This window comes from Argopecten irradians, chromosome 7 (genome assembly GCF_041381155.1).
Source record: "Argopecten irradians isolate NY chromosome 7, Ai_NY, whole genome shotgun sequence".
In the NCBI taxonomy this organism is placed as follows: Eukaryota; Metazoa; Mollusca; class Bivalvia; order Pectinida; family Pectinidae; genus Argopecten; species Argopecten irradians.
Window position 1 is genome coordinate 21,475,846 of NC_091140.1, and position 19,962 is coordinate 21,495,807.

General features: G+C 35.2%; 1 protein-coding gene across 1 annotated transcript in view; it reads left to right on the top strand.

Moving 5' to 3' along the window:
* The window catches only part of LOC138327080 (uncharacterized), a 114,816-nt gene that overhangs the window by 20,922 nt on the left and 73,932 nt on the right, over nt 1–19,962 (top strand). The window contains 15 exon segments of the mRNA XM_069273066.1: nt 2,804–2,936; nt 3,542–3,679; nt 4,397–4,473; nt 4,875–5,084; nt 5,624–5,801; nt 6,339–6,485; nt 6,862–7,079; nt 7,585–7,717; nt 11,714–11,914; nt 13,743–13,874; nt 14,452–14,668; nt 15,207–15,239; nt 17,982–18,176; nt 19,016–19,230; nt 19,527–19,666. Coding sequence (XP_069129167.1) covers nt 2,804–2,936; nt 3,542–3,679; nt 4,397–4,473; nt 4,875–5,084; nt 5,624–5,801; nt 6,339–6,485; nt 6,862–7,079; nt 7,585–7,717; nt 11,714–11,914; nt 13,743–13,874; nt 14,452–14,668; nt 15,207–15,239; nt 17,982–18,176; nt 19,016–19,230; nt 19,527–19,666 — 2,367 coding nt within the window.

A 19,962-nucleotide genomic window follows, 5' to 3' on the forward strand; every position in this document is an offset into this window, starting at 1 on the left:
GTGACGCTATGGACAGAGCCTAGAAATGTCTTAGTAAAGTAAAATTTGGTCGGTAATGGAACAAAGACTACTAAAAAACAATGTTATGTCTTTCTTACTTGATATTGATTATAGAAAAAAACTAAGCTATGAAAAATTTGTGCACGAGATGTCAGATACTGTTGATGACCAGCTTCCATGTGACGGTTCCATTTGGTGTTGTACCATGTGACGGTTCCATTTGGTGTTGTAACTTACATGGCATTTCCTTCTGTAGTGTCTGAATTCATTTCACATGCATACTTAGATTATTTTTATCCCTCACTTTCTCTGAAACGGGGGATATTAATTTGAGTTTGTCTGTCTGTCTGTCCGTCTGCTTGTAACACTTCATTTTCGTGCAATAACTGTAACAAATGTAAACCAATTTTCTTCAAACTTGGTGACAAGGTTAAATGCCTGAAGGGCTCGTCCAAGTTCGATCGCGACTGTCGATGGACCTTATTTAACTGAGTTATGGCCCTTTGAATTACTAAAAATGTCATTTTCTGCCATTTCCATGCAATAAGTGTAACAAATGTAAACCGATGCGACTTTCAACGGACCTTATGTAGAGTTATTATGGCCCTATGCTTAAATAAAAAAAGTCAGTTTCTGCCACTTCCGTACAATAACTCTAATAAATATTAACCGATTTTCTTCAAACTTGGTAACAAGGTTGAATGCCTTAAGTGCCTGGCCAGGTTCGATCAACTCTTTCAGCAGATGATATTTATCAGAGTTAATGCCCTTTAATTTACTACAAATGTCATTTTTCTGTAGTTTCTGTGTAATAACTAACAAATTTTAAAGCTAATATTATTAAAACTTGGTAACAAAGTTAAATGCCTTAAGCGCTTAGCCAAGTTAGATCGCCACTTTTGGCAGATCTTAATTAGCAGAGTTATGGCCCTTTGATTTAATAAAAAAAGGCATTTTCTGCCACTTTCGTATAATATAATAACTGTAATAAATATTGACCAATTTTTTTCAAACTTGGTAACAAAGTTAAAAGGAAATAAAGAATCTGTCTGTCTGTCTGTCAATATGTCCTAAAAGCGGGGGATGGAAATTCCACGTATTTGCTTGTTATTATCATATGTTTTGATAGTTAATGTTATGTTTCCTTTCATAATGTGTAATATTCCACTCGTGTCCAGCCATTGGGTATGCTGCCATTTTGTTTCAACTGAACTAAGTAAAGTCATGTGGTGATAAGAGTCACATGATCAAATCAACTGAAGGTTGTATTCCGGAAACGACGTATTAATTTTATTTTATTCTCAAGTGACTTATTCTAATCGCCTTTTGTCTGTTGTCGTGCGTCGTCTGTCGTGCGTCGTATGTCCGTAAACAATTTATATTTTCGACTTCTTCTCTAAAACTGCAGAAGCAATTTCAATGAAATTTTGCACAAACCTTCTAACGCTTAAGGCCAATCAATATTGTGAATTATATGGTCCATACCCTCCAGGGAGCTATGGGAGGGGCCAAAAGGGGTAAAATTGACTAAAATTTCTAAAATCTTCTTCTCTACTCACAGATGTAATGGAATTAAATACTCTTCATAGATAGAAAGGTCCTAAAGTCCTTTACGAAAATTGTGAATTGTATGACCCTGGGGTCTCAGGTTTCCCCCTGGGGTGGGGGGTTAAATTTACTATAGTTTATATTGGGAAAACACATTTTTGAGTATTATTTGATCATTTGTAATAGGAAATGAGTCAAATATTGTCAGAATTATCAGTTTGAGATGGCCATTGAATCCTATTAACCAATTTTCCATGACTGACCCCAAGGGGCCTTTGCCCTTATGGGCGGGGTCAAAAGGGGTCAAATAGGCTAAAACTTTAAAAATCTTCTTCTTAAATACTGGAAACGGTAGAATCAAATACTCGTTATAGATGGACAGGTCTTAAGGTATTTTATGAAAATTGTGAATTTTATGACCCTTGGGTCTCAGGTTTCCCCTGGGGAGGGGGTTAAGTTTACTGTAGTTTATATAAGGAAAACACATTTTTGAGCATTATTTAGTCATCATAATAGGAAATTAGTCAATTGTAGTCAGAATTACCCCTGTGTGATGGCCTTTGAATCTTATTACCAAATTTCCATGACTGATCCCCAGGGGGCTTAGGGGCGGGGCCAAAACGTGTAAAATAGGCTAAAACTTCAAAAATCTTCTTCTGAAATTCTGTAACTGGTAGAATCCAATACTCTGCATAGATGGTCTTAAAGTCCTTTACAAAAATTGTGAATGATATGACCCTGGGGTCTCATGTTTCCCCCTGGGGAGAGGGTCAAGTTTATATAGGAAAAACACATTTATGAACATTATTTGCCTATTTTTCATAGGAATTATTAGTCAAACTGGTTAGAATTATTAGTCTGAAATAGCATTTTAACATCATATCCATATTAGGTGAATAGTTCTCATCCATGGCTGACCCCCAGGGCCAGAGGGGCGGAGCCAAAAGGGGTCAAAATGGATAACATTTCAAAAATCTTTCTTCAGAATTCACAGATTTGATGGAACCAAATAATCTTCATAGATTAAAAAGTCAAATTTATAAAATTACTGACTGACTTCAAGGGCCTGATGGGCAAATATATAGTGTTTATATGCATGTCTTTGTTTCATTCTGTATCTGAACTCTGGTGACTATTAAGGCCCATGGGCCTCTTATTTATATTTCAGATCATAAATAAAGATGTTTTAAATCATTGATAATGTTTTTATTTCACGAAAGGTACAATGGTAAGATTGTTAGATTTTAATTTTCAGAATGTGCGTTGATGCTGTCGAGAAGAAAAGTATGATGGATGGAAACTTGTCTGAGGGAGACGTATTTACTGTCACAGTGAATTTTACTTCTGAAACAGTCTGTAAAGTGGAATTCAAACTTGAACCAAAAAAAGTGAGTAAGATAATCTAGAGCAGTTTTTAAATTCCTTTGGGTAATTAATTGTTATTGCATAATTAAAGGAATGATTTCTGCCCTGTCAGATAATCTGGATTTTGAGAGGGATGAGATGGAAGGCTGAATCGAGTGATAAATGGAATGTTCATGTGATTTATTTTTATTTTTACTGGGGTTTGGTTTTAGAGTTGTAGCCCTTTGTTCCTATCAGTTATGTAGAACTATTGTTTTTAAGTAAATCAAGGAATTTTGATGATGTATTAAACATTTTCATGTTTTCGTCTTTGAACACCATTTTGTTTTGTGAATGAAGTTGTATATGAGGCTTGCTGATGAAAATGTTTTTTTTTGACAAGACGTCTCTCCATAGTTTCAAGAAAATAATTTGCAACACTGTCTATATATACATTAACATATAGACAGTGTTGTAAATTCAAATCCCCTGAAGAACGGCAACAGGTGTGAAAGCGCTAGAACGATACAAAAACTGTTTTATAAAGATTTCGTATGCAAAATACTGTATAGCTGGCTGTTTTTGCAGCTCATGGTAGTAAGACATCAGAGTTTTTTTCAGTGCCATGTTTGTTTTGCTTATTTTACAGGGAGCTGCCCAGTCATTTAGTTCTGAGTTTAGTCCTCTCATGTCTAACAGTGACTGCAGAGCATATTTTGTGCTTGGTATGTGGAGCAGTGATGCTAAACTTCAGATCCTCAACTACAAACCCCATTATAGGAAACCGGTATGTACTAATCCTTGGACCTTCAGTATATGTCAGAACCTTTAGTTACCATATATATGGACCTTTAGTTACCATATATTCAGACCTTTAGTTACCATATGTTAGGACCTTTAGTTACCATATATTAGGACCATTAGTTAGCATATTTTGGACCTTTTTTACTATATATTTGGACCTTTAGTTACCACATATTTGGACCTTTGATTATCATATATCAGGACCTTTAGTTACCATATATTATGACCTTTAGCTACCATATATTTGGACCTTTAGTTACCATAGTTACAGGTACTTATCTGTGTTAAGATGACATGTAGCATTTAACATTTGTCCTTTCCATTTGTCCTATCTCTGTCTATTTCATTTTGTCCTATATCCATGTATCCTGTTTCAGTTTGTCCTCTCTCCTTTTGTCCTATTTTAATTTGTCCTATCTCTGTTTGTCCTATCTTCTTTTGTCCTATCTCTGTGTTTCCTTTCCATTCTCATTTTTTCCTTTCTCCTTTCGTCCTTCCTCTGTTTGTTTTGCCTCTGTTGGTCCTGCATCTGTTTGTCCCATCTCTGCTTTTCCTATTTCAATTTGTCCTGCCTCTGTTTGTCCTATCCATGTTTATCCTCACTTCTACTCTGACATGACTCAAATTTTTATTACTAAACTGTGAGATAATGTAAGTGTCATATTGTATAATCTGTTTGGCCCCTGAATTCTATTTACAGGCTTTGATACCAAAACGATTAACAGTTGGCAAGTTACATATCATGAACTGTATGGATGATGGCCAGCTGACAAGTTAGTGAGTATCATCTACAGAAGTTAATATTTAGTTCACCTGTCTAAAGAAAATACCCTCTGATTTAAGATAATTTGTCAAATGATGATACACTTCCTTAGAAACAGACAAAGTGTCTAGGTATTGAACAGTCTCTTTTGGCTCATTTGATGACTTTCATAATTTTTACCATTTTAACTGAATGTATTCACAAAAATGTTTGTTGATCATTGTTGAAAGTGAAACTATGAGTACGATGATGACAATATTATTTATTGAAGTTGAAAACAGGTAATGATATTTCCTGTCTTCATACATAACCTACCTATAACAGGTGTTGGTAGTCACACAATCCAGCAAACTAACCAATCAGAATGACTGATACATTTTTGCAGTATGACTATACAGATTATGTTTTGTTTCAGTGACCCAATGGACAAAACCGACATGTACGGGTATTATGTGGCAAAGACAGCCTTCTATAAAGAACAGCTTTATTTTGAGGTTAAAATTCAGGATAAAGAAATAAAAAAGGACGAGAAGGCGGTCATTTCTGTAGGTCTGTGCGAGTCTTACCAGGCGGCCGTGGACTTCCTGGGAGAGCAAGCTTCAGTAGGGTACCACAACACGGGCGTGTAAGTTTATAATGAAATAAGGCGATGTCTATCGGTTTGTCCTTACTTTTATTGTACACGGTATATGAAGTTTCAATCTTAATCAAATTTTGATTTTTTGTAGGTTTTGAAGTTAATCTATCCATTAATGATATAATGATTCTTTATACTATATTCTCGCTTGAGATTCAGCTATATAATGATGGTGAATAGAAATCACGAAAATTATTTGCCAAAAAATTCCGCAAAAATAAGAACAGTAGAGCCATATAACTCTCAATTACAAAGTTTGAAAAATATTTAAAACAGTTGCGAGCCATAAGAGCACACAATTAGGTTCCTGCAAAAATAAGTTGATGAAGAGTGGCTGGTAAATTTTGCAGGGATGATATTTTCGTGATTGTATTAGATAATTCATTATAAGATAAATGATTTGTTTATTGATCCAAAAATAAAGTTTATTCTGCAAAATGAGTAAAAGGTAAAGATTTTATATTCCTATAACCATATAGCAAATGATTTGACCTGCAACAACAACTGTCCATACACCCTTATTACAGAATTCAGGTCGAAGGTGAAAAAGACAAATCTAAGGAAGTGGACCTGGCCTATGGAGCATCCAGCACAATTGGCTGCGGAGTAGAGGCTATCAAGGGGAGGTCACTCCAATTTAACGAGGATGGCACACTTACATCTCAGCAGAAATTGCTGGTGTATTTTACCAAAAATGGCACACGGGTAAGTTTTTCCCTTTTTTTTTTTTTTTTGATATTTCAAAGCAACAATTTCATTTTTTAATTTAATTTGGAAGTGTATATGATTGTTGATTAGGATGTAAATAATATATATATATATACATAAATGTAATTGGTAATAGTAAAAATGTAGAGTTATTGCAGTAAAACATACAGTTATAATGAACCTTTGGGGATCAACAAAATCACTTTGTTATATGCATATTTTAGATGTCTTATAGGAGCCTTGATAGGTTATGAAAATTGCTACATGATGAGCATGAATTCATTGTACCAAGTGTGTTAATTATAAACATGTTTTACTGTTATTAGAACCAAAAAAATTAGTTTTTGCTGTAAATATTCAAGTGATAGGGTAAATAGAAATGCTCCATTCATGAATTTGGTGTAGGCGTGTTTGTTAAACTAAAATGCAAAATGTGTGTTACTGTCTTTGTATGAAATAGCCTAAGGAGATTTTGAAGGCCATGCAATAGGATGTTTTGTAGAGATACATACATATAAGAATTGGGTTTTGTAGGTCAGTGAGAAGGAGTTAGCCCTACGCTGGGATGGACTTTTCCCTGCTGTATGTATGGTGAAGGGCCATTCAGCCAAAGTATTGAACTTTTACCCTGAGACAAAAGCTCTCAGGCTAAGGCTGGAGCAGGAAGAAGAAGAATGCAAGGTAAAATAAATCAAAGGTCATGGCAGTTCACAATGACACAGGTTCAACGTTATAAAGGTCAAAGAGATTTCGAAGATCATGGTAGTACACAATGATATAAATGTTATAAAGGTCAAAAATAGGTCAAAGATCATGGAAGTATACTATGAAAGTATACAATGGTAGGGGTCAATAAATTAATTTCCATCACAATCACATTTATTTGCATGCATTCTTGATTAACAGATTGAATTTTGTGAAGTAATTTTTGTTAACTACTGGGTTACATAATATACATTTACAGTCCCTTCTGTCCTTGGTGAGAATTATGTTCCCCAGAGTGTAACACAATATCTAAAAGTAGGTGTGCCTTGAAGGTTTTCTTTGATTAATGTAGAGAAAAGAACTTGGCCTTCGGGAGCTTACCAAAGCTGTACCTACTGTGTTGGATGTAGTCCAGGAGTTTGAAGGCTGTGAGTTTGTTATTGTGGGTATGGCCAAGGACAACGTGGATGTGAGTGGGAAGGCCCAAGTGTTACAAGGACAAATATCACTGGACACAGACTTCCCTGTCCTTGATGAGGTCACCAAACATCTCAACGATATCCAGTCAGGGTAGACTTTTAATTTCTCTCCTACCTACACAAGTTTAATACTGCTTTATCACATGTAATACATTCCTGTCTTCTGAGGCAGTATTATAATGGCTACCCATGCTGTACAACCTCGTGACGTAATTACTGTTATCTCAGTAAAAGTTTCTACAGTTATTTTCAGAAATAAGGCTGTTTTTATTATTAAAGAAGCAGACAACATGATTTGTGTTAAAAATGCCACACAATTTTCATGTATGCATTGCAGCGTGGTTTCCTGTAAACTTATTTGAAAATCATGGATGTCATGATTGCAAGCCAAAGGTTTTACAACATTTTGTGACCCTTGGGTGGTAATCCCTATCCCTCATATCCACATATATGAAAGAGTATATAATATTGTTTATGTGGTTCTATGATACAGCTGAACAGTTATTTGATAAATTGGACTGAATGCAGGATAAAAATGACATTTATGGTTGGTAATATCCAAGTTAAACTATTTAACGTAATATGTCTATTTTCAGAAGTTTCAGTGACCTTGACCTTCAAGGGCAGGAGAATTTTTCTCGTCTTTGTGCAGTGAAAGAGAACTTTGAAAACCTGAGGAAGAACAAACATCGCCTGCATTTTCTGACTTCCAACCTCACAACAGACAAGGTTTGTAGATGGTAACATTTGTCAGAAATTGTTTATTCGTAACTCTTGAAAAGCATTTATTTTGGTTCATCAATCGGAAGCTTTAGTTTGTTGTGTGACCACAGATGCTTGAAAATACATTCAAAGTTCGATGAAAGGTATTGCTTAAGATAATTTAAGTGTGAAATTGCGAAACCAAAACATAGAAGTATAACTTTTAATTTGTTGCTAATGAGATGTCCGCAGATAATAGAAAAAATTGTTCTTCGGTTACGAAATCTATTGCTAAAACATTCAGTATAAAAGTTGAGAATCAATTTTGATGCTTGGTTTCCAATAGTCTTGAAACTGTCAGATATACCTTTAATAGCATGCTCAGTAGAAACAGTAACTATGTTACTTTTATATATACTTTGATATATTATGAAATATGGGGCATAATATAGTGTTACCAAAATCCACCCCCCCCATCCCATCCTGTCGTACCTTGTGTTATTTTGATATATAAGTGGAGGTCAGAGCATTTTTTTTCTTGCAGACATTTCTATTTCAAATTATTCTACATATCTTACCTTCTGATTCATGTCTGTTGTACTATACGATGTAAAAGTAATAATGTCACACCAAAGATATAAAAATAATAATGTCACACCAAAGAAATATAAAAATAATAATGTCACACCAAAGAATATAAAAATTAATAATGTCACACCAAAGAATGTAAAAATAATAATGTCACACCAAAGAATGTAAAAATAATAATGTCACACCAAAGAATGTAAAAATAATAATGTCACACCAAAGAATGTAAAAATAATAATGTCACACCAAAGAATGTAAAAATAATAATGTCACACCAAAGAATGTAAAAATAATAATGTCACACCAAAGAATATAAAAATAATAATGTCACACCAAAGAATGTAAAAATAATAATGTCACACCAAAGAATATAAAAATAATAATGTCACACCAAAGAATATAAAAATAATAATGTCACACCAAAGAATATAAAAATAATAATGTCACACCAAAGAATGTAAAAATAATAATGTCACACCAAAGAATGTAAAAATAATAATGTCACACAAAGAATGTAAAAATAATAATGTCACACCAAAGAATGTAAAAATAATAATGTCACACCAAAGATTAAAAATATAATAATGTAAAAATAATAATGTCACACCAAAGAATGTAAAAATAATAATGTCACACCAAAGAATATAAAAATAATAATGTCACACCAAAGAATGTAAAAATAATAATGTCACACCAAAGAATGTAAAAATAATAATGTCACACCAAAGAATGTAAAAATAATAATGTCACACCAAAGAATATAAAAATAATAATGTCACAACAAAGAATGTAAAAATAATAATGTCACACCAAAGAATGTAAAAATAATAATGTCACACCAAAGAATGTAAAAATAATAATGTCACACCAAAGAATATAAAAATAATAATGTCACACCAAAGAATGTAAAAATAATAATGTCACACCAAAGAATGTAAAAATAATAATGTCACAACAAAGAATGTAAAAATAATAATGTCACACCAAAGAATGTAAAAATAATAATGTCACACCAAAGAATGTAAAAATAATAATGTCACACCAAAGAATGTAAAAATAATAATGTCACACCAAAGAATGTAAAAATAATAATGTCACACCAAAGAATGTAAAAATAATAATGTCACACCAAAGAATGTAAAAATAATAATGTCACACCAAAGAATGTAAAAGTAATAATGTCACACCAAAGAATGTAAAAATAATAATGTCACACCAAAGAATATAAAAATAATAATGTCACACCAAAGAATGTAAAAATAATAATGTCACACCAAAGAATGTAAAAATAATAATGTCACACCAAAGAATGTAAAAATAATAATGTCACAACAAAGAATGTAAAAATAATAATGTCACACCAAAGAATGTAAAAATAATAATGTCACACCAAAGAATGTAAAAATAATAATGTCACACCAAAGAATGTAAAAATAATAATGTCACACCAAAGAATGTAAAAATAATAATGTCACACCAAAGAATGTAAAAATAATAATGTCACACCAAAGAATGTAAAAATAATAATGTCACACCAAAGAATGTAAAAATAATAATGTCACACCAAAGAATGTAAAAATAATAATGTCACACCAAAGAATGTAAAAATAATAATGTCACACCAAAGAATGTAAAAAATAATAATGTCACACCAAAGAATGTAAAAATAATAATGTCACAACCAAAGAATGTAAAAAATAATAATGTCACACCAAAGAATGTAAAAATAATAATGTCACACCAAAGAATGTAAAAATAATAATGTCACAACAAAGAATGTAAAAATAATAATGTCACACCAAAGAATGTAAAAATAATAATGTCACACCAAAGAATGTAAAAGTACCAAAGAATGTAAAAATAATAATGTCACACCAAAGAATGTAAAAATAATAATGTCACACCAAAGAATGTAAAAATAATAATGTCACACCAAAGAATGTAAAAATAATAATGTCACACCAAAGAATGTAAAAATAATAATGTCACACCAAAGAATGTAAAAAATAATAATGTCACACCAAAGAATGTATAAAAATAATAATGTCACACCAAAGAATGTAAAAAATAATAATGTCACACCAAAGAATGTAAAAATAATAATGTCACACCAAAGAATGTAAAAATAATAATGTCACAACCAAAGAATGTAAAAAATAATAATGTCACACCAAAGAATGTAAAAAATAATAATGTCACACCAAAGAATGTAAAAATAATAATGTCACACCAAAGAATGTAAAAAATAATAATGTCACACCAAAGAATGTAAAAATAATAATGTCACACCAAAGAATTTATAAAAATAATAATGTCACACCAAAGAATGTAAAAATAATAATGTCACACCAAAGAATGTAAAAATAATAATGTCACACCAAAGAATGTAAAAATAATAATGTCACACCAAAGAATGTAAAAATAATAATGTCACACCAAAGAATGTAAAAATAATAATGTCACACCAAAGAATGTAAAAATAATAATGTCACACCAAAGAATGTAAAAATAATAATGTCACACCAAAGAATGTAAAAATAATAATGTCACACAAAGAATGTAAAATAATAATGTCACACCAAAGAATGTAAAAATAATAATGTCACACCAAAGAATGTAAAAATAATAATGTCACACAAAGAATAAAGAATGTAAAAATAATAATAATGTCACACAAAGAATGTAAAAATAATAATGTCACACAAAGAATGTAAAAATAATAATGTCACACCAAAGAATGTAATAAAACTAATAATGTCACACCAAAGAATGTAAAAATAATAATGTCACACCAAAGAATATAAAAATAATAATGTCACACCAAAGAATATAAAAATAATAATGTCACACCAAAGAATGTAAAAATAATAATGTCACACCAAAGAATGTAAAAATAATAATGTCACAACAAAGAATGTAAAAATAATAATGTCACAACAAAGAATATAAAAATAATAATGTCACAACAAAGAATGTAAAAATAATAATGTCACACCAAAGAATATAAAAATAATAATGTCACAACAAAGAATGTAAAAATAATAATGTCACACCAAAGAATGTAAAAATAATAATGTCACACCAAAGAATATAAAAAATAATAATGTCACAACAAAGAATATAAAAAATTATAATGTCACAACAAAGAATATAAAAATTATAATGTCACACCAAAAATGTGAAAATAAAAATGTCACAGAATAATTAAAAATTATAATGTCGCACCATAAAAAGTATAGATAATAATCTCGGCATATTGGTTGCTGGAATTTAACATGTCAAAATGTAGGTCAAGTTCAGCACATGATATGGTGAATTTTTTTTTGCGTGTGTTTGTCATTATATGTGCCCCCATTATGGCAAGGTCATTGCAAATTTTGTGCTATTTTTGAACTCAATTATTATAGTAAATATCATTCTAATTGTGCCTTTCAGGGTGACCTTTTGATTCTGAAGCATGGTTCGAGGAAAATAGCTGTAGACATGGACTTTTGGTTAGAGGTGATGGGCTGTATGCAGAAGATGACGGGGATGACAATGAGTGGTAAATGTGTGACCTCTGTAGGGTCATCCTGTCACGTGTGGATGGAGGACGCATTCAACAAGATATTCAAGGCACTGGTGGGGCAAGACAAGGTAAGGTGGGGCCAGACAAGGTGAGGGTGGGGCCAGACAGGGTCAGGGTGGGGCCAGCAAGATGAGGGTGGGGCCAGACAAGGTGAGGGTGGGGCCAGACAGGGTCAGGGTGGGGCCAGACAAGGTGAGGGTGGGGCCAGACAAGGTGAGGGTGGGGCCAGACAGGGTCAGGGTGGGGCCAGCAAGATGAGGGTGGGGCCAGACAAGGTGAGGATGGGGCCAGAAAAGGTGAGGGTGGGGCCAGACAGGGTCAGGGTGGGGCCAGACAAGGTGAGGGTGGGGCCAGACAAGGTGAGGGTGGGACCAGACAAGGTGAGGGTGGGACCAGACAAGGTGAGGGTGGGACCAGACAAGGTGAGGGTGGGATCAGACAAGGTATGGTTGGGGCCAGACAAGGTATGGTTGGGGCCAGACAAGGTAAGGGTGGAGCCAGAAAAGGTGATGGTGGGGCCAGACAAGGTAAGGGTGGGGCCAGACAAGGTGAGGGTGGGATCAGACAAGGTAAGGGTGGAGCCAGAAAAGGTGATGGTGGGGCCAGACAAGGTAAGGATGGGGCCAGACAAGGTGAGGGTTGGGCTAGACAAGGTAAGGGTGGGACCAGACAGGGTAAGGATTGGGCCAGACAAGATAAGGGCGGGGCCAGACAATGTAAGGGTGGGGCAAGACAAGGTAAGGGTGGAACCTGACAAGGTAAGTATGGGACCAGACAAGGTAAGGATGGGGCCAGACAAGGTAAGGGTGGGACCAGGCAAGGTGAGGGTGGGGCCAGACAATGTAAGGGTGGGGCAAGACAAGGTAAGGGTGGAACCTGACAAGGTAAGTATGGGGCCAGACAAGATAAGGTTGGGGCCAGACAAGGTGAGTGTGGGGCCAGACAATGTAAGGGTGGGGCAAGACAAGGTAAGGGTGGAACCTGACAAGGTAAGTATGGGGCCAGACAAGATAAGGTTGGGGCCAGACAAGGTGAGGGTGGGGCCAGACAATGTAAGGGTGGGGCAAGACAAGGTAAGGGTGGAACCTGACAAGGTAAGTATGGGGCCAGACAATGTAAGGGTGGGACCAGACAAGGTGAGGGTGGGGCCAGACAATGTAAGGGTGGGGCAAGACAAGGTAAGGGTGGAACCTGACAAGGTAAGTATGGGGCCAGACAAGATAAGGTTGGGGCCAGACAAGGTGAGCGTGGGGCCAGACAAGGTAAGGGTGGGGCAAGACAATGTGAGAGTGGGGCCAGACAAGGTGAGGGTGGGACCAGACAAGGTGAGGGTGGGACAAGACAATGTAAGGTTTGGGGCCAGATAATGTAAGGGTGGGGCAAGACAAGGTAAGGTTGAGATCAGACAAGGTAAGGATGGGGGCAGACAAGGTGGGGGCGAGGCCAGACAAGGTAGGGTTGGGGCCAGACAATATGATACCAGGGCTAGACAAGTTGAGGAGGGGGTCAGACATTGTGAGGATGGGGCCAGACAATGTGAGGATGGGGCCAGACAAAGTGAGGGTGGGGCAAGAGAGGGTGAGGGTTGGGCCAAACAAGGTGAGGGTGGGGCCAGACAAGGTGAGGGTGGGGCCAGACAGGTTTAGGGTGGGCCAGACAATGTGAGGATGGGGCCAGACAAGGTGAGGGTGGGACCAGACACGGTAAGGGTGTATGGGGTCAGAAATTTAAGAGTAAAAAAAATTTCAGGGTAATATTATTAGAACTTAATAATACAAAAGCCCATCCAGTTTCAATTGGAAATGAATAATATTCATGCATGGGTTCTATAATACAGTGTATATCACATGTAAGTACATTTGATTAAATAACTGAAACATATTCCTTTCTTCACAGTTCACTGCCCTGATACATCTGATGCATGACTACCTTGGACTTGTGCGACTTCCATGTTTTAGGACCGTACCTACTGATCCAAAGTTTGTGTATACTACATTGGCTAACCTTGGCTCACCGCCTGTAGCTTTGGTAATTCTTTGATGTTCTCTTTCAACTTTTATAATCACCTTATAAATACATTATAAATTGACTGATTCTGTTATTCCATTTCTGTCAATAAGTGTTGTGAAAAATAAAACTTTAAATTTCCTCTGAAATACCCTGAGATTCAGTCATCGTTTTGGACTTTATACATCCATGAGTGAAAACTGCAATGTTTCTTCATACAAATGGCTTTGGTCTACTTTGTTACAGAGTGCTGATTTTTAAGGCCTGTGTTATCTCAATAATGATGGTGGTGACATTGAATCATTATAGTATTGAGAAATAAAGGTTTCTGAATTTGTTTAATGAATGACCTTGACCTACTTCAAAGGTTACACAGGTCCAGTGAACTTATTTTAAGGTTGAGATTTCAATAACTAAAATTGTGTCATTGGATCATTATCATTGAGAAATAAAGTGTTTTTAAGTTTGTTTAATCAATGAACTTGACTTACACCGTATATGTATAATGTATATCAATATGTGAATAAACACTGTTTCAACTAAAACTTTGATTACTGTAATATATACAGGTATATGGTCTTTGTATTCCTGTTGACAGAGAGAATTCTGGAGTGGCCATGGTGATAAAAACAAGAATAAATCCATCCTGATCCAGTGTACATATTCCTTCCCCCATCGAATACCCGATCACATCCTGGCTCTGGTTCTCGGTCACATGACTAAATATGGCCGCACAGTGCTATTGACGTCTGAGGGAGGAGTTTTCCAGCTCGGTGCCGTGGAAACAGTGATCGTACGACATGAGGGATTGATGGGTCAGTAGTCTTATCACCTAAATAGTTAATGCCATAACGTGACTTTGACCCTTGAGTCATGCAAATTTTATTGTACACTTGGAAATTAATGGGAGACATTCATGCAACTTGCACTTTAAATTCCTTTAGGACCAACCAATCCTTAACCTTATGGTACAATCTTTAGAAATAATGTACAAAAAATCACTGATAGTGGATACGTTAGGGAATTCCTTCAGGAAAATATGTAGTTTAACTTTAGCTGTACTCTAGACCTTGATTATGTAAAATCATTTTCTGATAATTAAATTAAGTACATATTTTCTGGATTATAATTTGCACCTGAGTATAAGTAGCAAAGGCCCTTTTTATGATCTTTTTCCAGTTTTTGCAAATATCTATGCCACTTAAGAGTACTTTGTTTTATGCCATATATACATAAATAATTGATGAATGGAGTATAGTTTCAGATCTGTGTATAAATCAGTTTCACCATATTCTAGACCTAGTAGGTGCTTTCTGTCGTTCTATGATAATTTTGACTCTAACTATATTCTAGACCTTGTAAATGGTGATTTGGATCCCATTCTTGGTAAGATTTTATCGACCATCATTAGATCTGCTATTCTGGGATTTTTTTCCAATTAATTATATGTATGTAGCTGTTTTATGACTCTTTAATTAAATGATCCAGTGAATTAACATTTTTGATGATAAAAATTAACCTGAGATTCCTTCTTTATTGCAAATACTACTAATCCATACCTAAAAGAATTTTACTTCCAAAAATATTGGTGTAGTATCAGTTACATAACGATCACTAGAATTCTATATCCAATTAAGATGTTGATGGACAGGGTGATGTTAGAGGTGGGGTGATTGTGATGTATTCATAATCCTCTATTCATATCATACAACTATATACTGTGAAAACATTATCATGAGACCTTTGTTTTCATGGCTTTCAATTTCACACTATAGTATACCTTGATTAGTAGATTTCTCATTTTATGAAAACTTTTTGCCTCAAATTGATGCAATGTTTGCAAATTCGTCAGATATCATCAATATAAAGGATTAATGTTAGAAGAATGAAAGAAACATTTTTATTTCCTTGTCAATATGAAATTCTTATGCTTATAATATGGCTATAAATGCCTTGAATTTTATCATCAAATGCCTAAAAAGCCCTTGAAAAGCCTTGAATTTCATATTTTGATTTCTGTATGAACCTTGTCAATATTCCAACATTGTTCTGCATTTTGTCAAAGGTTTAAATTATGTTGTCATTCGACTAACCTTTAGTATTATGCCTATCAATACTCTTGTCTCTTCTGTCAATCATAGCTAATGATTCAGAGTAACATTGGATTGATATAGTTTGTATAACTGTAAATACTGACCTTCTTTACGTAGCCAATGTGTAACTAACTCTGCAGCTCCTGACTGTCAAACCCCTGATAATAACAGTGATATTTGGATGTCTCCTGTTCAATGACTTGTAACTCACTTCTCCCTTTCCATCTAAAATACAATATCCCCAAGACCCATGGCCTATGGTCGAAGACATCATAGTTATGAATACTGAAATATCATATGCAATGGTGTCTTCCATGAATTTATTTATTGTAAGATTTAGTTACTATGACGTAAGTCTCTATGAAAACTACTTTATGGTCAAAAGTCAGTTGTGATAAAATTTCCAAGTCATTGATGTCAGTGAGTTTTGTTTTTGGATCAATCACTAGATCTTTAGATGGAACTTCAATCATTAATATTTTAATAGGGATAAAGTATTCATGGGATCTGGCTGATTACAAATATTCTGTGCCTGATGTTAACCAAATCATAAATGTAGTGACTATTATGACAATGGCTTAGTTATTAATTTTATGATCTTAAGGTAGGTCCATACTTTTGAAAATCGCGCCAATTTATATGACGCTATACCGGAAGTTGCGGAGGTTGTTTTGAATTCCAGAATGGTTTCCGATACGCCACGACATCACACTTGGATATTTTTTCAATGGGTGAAAATTGTCTACATATAATATTGAATGTTTAAAATCATTAAATAAATCAAATAAAAGCAGTGAAGTGAAAATTATATGCTATCTCTGTGGTTTTTGCGGTCCCTGTCGTAAATGGGAATGGATTTTTAAACACCGGAAGTGCCGTTCGTCGCTATAAATCATAAGAGGGGACCCGGCCGGACCGAAATTCCGGAATTCTAAAAAAATCGCATACGGATTTCTTTTAAACACACAATTTGGAGAAAATCATAAAAAACAAACAGACGTAAACCAGATATAATATCACAAAAGCGTATGAACTGATGTGGAATGTTTTTTTGCGGCATGATTTTCAAAAAATAGTCAAATATAACCCATCTTAGCACTGGATGAAACGGGGGTAGGGTTGCGAGTTACAAACTTCAAGCTTACAAAATTGTGAAATTTTGATCGAGGACCCTGTGTTTTTATATGATATTTGAAAAACATATTACCTTGGGCATATCATATACAAATATTGTGAAATTGACATGGGTTTTCATTTCCTTTTTGGCCTATTCATTGATTTTTTACGGGCGAAAATATGGCAAAACATGATAATAACGTATAGAAACGGTCCTGGGAAATAACAAAAATTAGTTAGCATTTGTAAAAATAAAACAGTTTTGTATATTGTTCTATCGTAAGAAATTTAGGACAAAAAATCAACAGGATCGAGACAATATTCACCCTAATATTACAGAAAACATAATTTTACGAATTTTTCTATTTTCGGTCAGCAAATTTGCATGGATGGTATATTTCAAGCTCAAATATCTCAAAAAGTAATTCGAGAACACCCATTGATCGTTACAGATTTGAAATCTACATGAAAAATGCAAGAAAATAAGACCTGTTAGAAAAAAATGACATGGGTTTTCCCAAAAGTATGGAGCTACCTTAAGACTAATCTAAGGATCTACTTAATTTATAACAGTATTTGAAATATTTATTTTGAAATTTATTTTTACGATTTTGATTGCCTGCAAAACGTAGTCACATGGAAGTTTAATTTGGTTTACAGTACTGTAAGGGTACTTACTTTGGTACACTCCAATTTTAGCACGAAAGTTGTGTAATGGAATAGCGTAATGATGAATTTATACAAATATATCACCATGACTATATAATGATAAACAAAAAATATAATAATAAGCGCTACCTTATTTTAGCACAGCATTTCTTGTGTGAAAAGCATTCATGCTTGCGGTATATTGTATACAGCTATAGATCTAGTAAACAGACCAATTGTAATGACTATTTCTATATTTACTAATTACCAGATAAAGGAGTGCTGTCTATTGAGTCACGGTGTTACTTCCCAGAGCAAATCACGGACACCGTAAATGACCTAACGGAGACAACAGTTCGGGAGTATACCTGGCAGGTGTTCTGTATCTACAAGGACTGGATAGACCTGGTCCTCTTCCATCAGAACATCACCCCCCTCATCTCACGGAGCGTTCCAAAGGGTCTAGGTAGGTAAACATCACCCCCATCATCTCACGGAGCGTTCCAAAGGGTCTAGGTAGGTAAACATCACCCCCCTCATCTCACGTAGCGTTCCAAAGGGTCTAGGTAGGTAAACATTACCCCTGTCATCTCAAGGAACGTTCCAAAGGGTCTAGGTAGGTAAACATCACCCCTGTCATCTCACGGAGCATTCAAAAGGGTCTAGGTAGGTAAACATCACCCCCATCATCTCATGGAGCGTTCCAAAGGGTCTAGGTAGGTAAACATCACCCCCATCATCTCATGGAGCGTTCCAAAGGGTCTAGGTAGGTAAACATCATCCCCGTCATCACATTGAGCGTTCCAAAGGGTCTAGGTAGGTAAACATCACCCCCATCATCTCATGGAGCGTTCCAAAGGGTCTAGGTAGGTAAACATCACCCCCATCATCTCATGGAGCGTTCCAAAGGGTCTAGGTAGGTAAACATCATCTCCCTAATCTCACAGAGCCTTCCAAAGGGTCTTGGTAGGTAAACATCACCCCCATCATCTCATGGAGCGTTCCAAAGGGTCTAGGTAGGTAAACATCACCCCTGTCATCTCATGGAGCGTTCCAAAGGGTCTAGGTAGGTAAACATCACCCCCGTCATCACATTGAGCATCTATATGGTCTATGTAGATAATTGTGATTGATGTAAACATGTCTCCTGGTGTTTTAGGGTAAGTATTGACAAGTATCCAGCAATATATCAACATCAAATAGTAAAAATGTTTATATCTATACATTCCACTCAATGCATGTGAAATTAATTTTTCACTGTTATTTGAAATACCTATAGTAAACATACTTTACCTTCCTTTTCAGTTAACGTATCAGTTGGCTGCAGACATATTTGGAAGGCTTTTGACTCCAAGCAGATACAGTCTGTTTGTACCCTGTGTAACAATTGTGTGGAACATGGTATCAAATGCGAGTGGAATGGCATTGTGGGGAATTACATGCGAGAATGTGGCTGCAAAACAAGTCAGAGTGGATGTCAGGACTGTGGCATATGTGGACGGTGTGCAAAAACCATCTGGGTAAGTGAACGGTATGCAAAGACTATCTGGTGAGTAGACGGTGTGCAAATATATAGGGGTACGTTGCGGGCATAGAATGTATGTGGATATGTGGGCTGCAGGGTGCAAAGGGGATCTTGATTAAAGTTTATCTACAAAGATATTACATTCTTCACTTTGATGAAGCTTCTGTATTTTGACTTGGCAAATAAAGGATTTAGAGAATGAAAATGTCAAATGGAAAGTGAGGAATTACAAAAAAGAAGTTCCAGCATCTATTTCCGGCTTGTAGACATATTTTTCTCAACTTTTAACAGAGGATGCGTAGCGTGTTGCGACCCAACCCCATGTTGTCCACAAAAGAGGGCGTACCCCTGGTACCGATGGATCCTATAGCTTACAATGAAATAGAGATCACTAACATCAACGGAGTCCCGCCCCGCATCTGTCTACGCGAGTAAGTAATGTCTAGTCACAAACTCCACCTGACAGAATGATCCATCATATTTATTATCAACTGCTGATGACATGTATCATAATTGGTACATCAGGTGACAGAATGCTGGATTCTGATTGGCTATACACACATGGATACTATTTGCCTCTGCTTAACAACGTTTTGATATGATATGAATTATTGATCAGCAAATATAATTTCAATGTAAATATTGCACTTTAAATATGGTACCTGTATTTATTTTTTATTTTTGATGCTATAAGTTCAGCTTAAATGATTTTTTTTCTGATTAGTAA